The sequence below is a fragment of the Panthera uncia genome, chromosome B1 (genome assembly GCF_023721935.1).
Source record: "Panthera uncia isolate 11264 chromosome B1, Puncia_PCG_1.0, whole genome shotgun sequence".
Taxonomy (NCBI): Eukaryota; Metazoa; Chordata; class Mammalia; order Carnivora; family Felidae; genus Panthera; species Panthera uncia.
In genome coordinates, this window is record NC_064811.1 from 30,146,075 (window position 1) to 30,147,564 (window position 1,490).

Consider the following 1,490-nt stretch of genomic DNA (forward strand, 5'->3'; position numbering starts at 1 on the left):
ATAAGAACATAATGACAATATTTCATCTACTTTAAACCATTTTAAGGTCCCTGTGGCATTAAAAAAAAAAAAAAATGTGTACCTAGATTGTGATGCTAAAAGTCTATTAGTTGAGCTCAGCATGCTGGCCTGGCCTCCAGGGAACTCCTTAAAAAGCCAAATTTAAATGAATGTGTAATCCCATTAGCATCCAGGGAAGAGTTAACCAGGTAACCAGACGTTTCATTTACTACAATTCTAAAGAGCCTTGGAAAAGATAGGGAGAATAAATGTTTTTGTCTGAGCTCCTGAAAAAAGATACTGTTTTATTTGGTTTTACAATAGAGGATTATAGCTGAGAAGAAATTCAGTGGTCAGATAAATATGAAATTTATGTTTTTCTTCCCTTCTGACTAGTAAATTTCTAGGGATGATGTTTTTATATTATTGTACTTCTCAGAACACAGAGTTTTGAATACTAAATACTTAATATATTATTGCAAATGTAATGGCATATATAAGTCGTTGATCTTTTATTTGGAATCTAGCACTGAGTGAATCTTAAATAATGACAGCGGTGCGCCTTTAACCCATATTGAATATGCGTGTTATTTGGAGGATGTTTTGAGCCATCCCCAATGGTCTTAAAAAATATATGTACATAGATTATAACCCTGAAAGTTCAGTGTATGAAGATAAGCTCATTTGGTTCAGCTAGTAATTCAATCCAGTGTGCTTTGGATATGTTAGGGAATAATACAGTCAAAACCCTCTGCTCTCGCTCTTTCTGGTGATGGAGTCTGAGAAGATGCACAGAAATAGCACCTTGCAAGGAGAAGGAAAAGGAGAAAGAACAGTCTCAGACCTCAGGTGGCCGAAGAAGAAAAAGTGTTTAGTGTCTACCATATCTTTATATCTTTCAACAACACTTTCATCTATGGCACCACCCACCTTTCTGGCAAAGAAGCCACCTGCCCATGTGATTGGTAGGATGAAGGTGAAGGCTGGCAAAGATGAGTCTTCTCCATATGCAGTCATGTGGGCCACCCAGGATATGGAACAGAGGTTCAAGAGGCTGGGCATCACTGCCCTCCACATAGAACCCCAGTACACAGGAGGAAAGAAAATCAAAACTCCTGGGCCTGGATCATAGTCAGCCCTCAGAGACCTTGCCTGTTCAGGGATGAAGATCAAGGAGGACTGAGGATGTCACTCCCAAGCCCTCCAATAGCACCAGCAGGAAGGGGGATGGTCACCCTCTGTGAACAAGACTCCTCAAATTACTGTTTTCTGTAAATAAAGTGACTTCCTGTAGGCTTAAAAAAAATCCAAACCTCTTCTCTCTTATAGCTCAGCGGAAGGATACAACCAATAAATAATAGATTTAATAAATGATTGTGTGGCATATTCAAAAGTTGTAAATACTGTGGAACAAAATCAAAAGCAGAACAAAGTAAGGCAATTTGAAATTTTGAATGGTAGGAGTATGGGCTGTTGTCAACTTGAAATAT

General features: G+C 38.5%; 1 protein-coding gene across 1 annotated transcript; it reads left to right on the forward strand.

Annotated features, from left to right (window-relative positions):
• The first annotated feature begins 772 nt into the window (after positions 1-772).
• On the forward strand, positions 773-1,132 carry LOC125922333 (40S ribosomal protein S14-like). Its single transcript, XM_049630008.1, has one exon. The coding sequence runs from the start codon at positions 773-775 to the stop codon at positions 1,130-1,132; it is 360 nt and encodes a 119-aa protein (XP_049485965.1).
• Positions 1,133-1,490: the final 358 nt, after the last annotated feature.

Bases quoted from the DNA above. Each gene is read 5' to 3' on its own strand.
- LOC125922333 (XM_049630008.1), top strand. From the start codon at position 773: ATGGAGTCTGAGAAGATGCACAGAAATAGCACCTTGCAAGGAGAAGGA.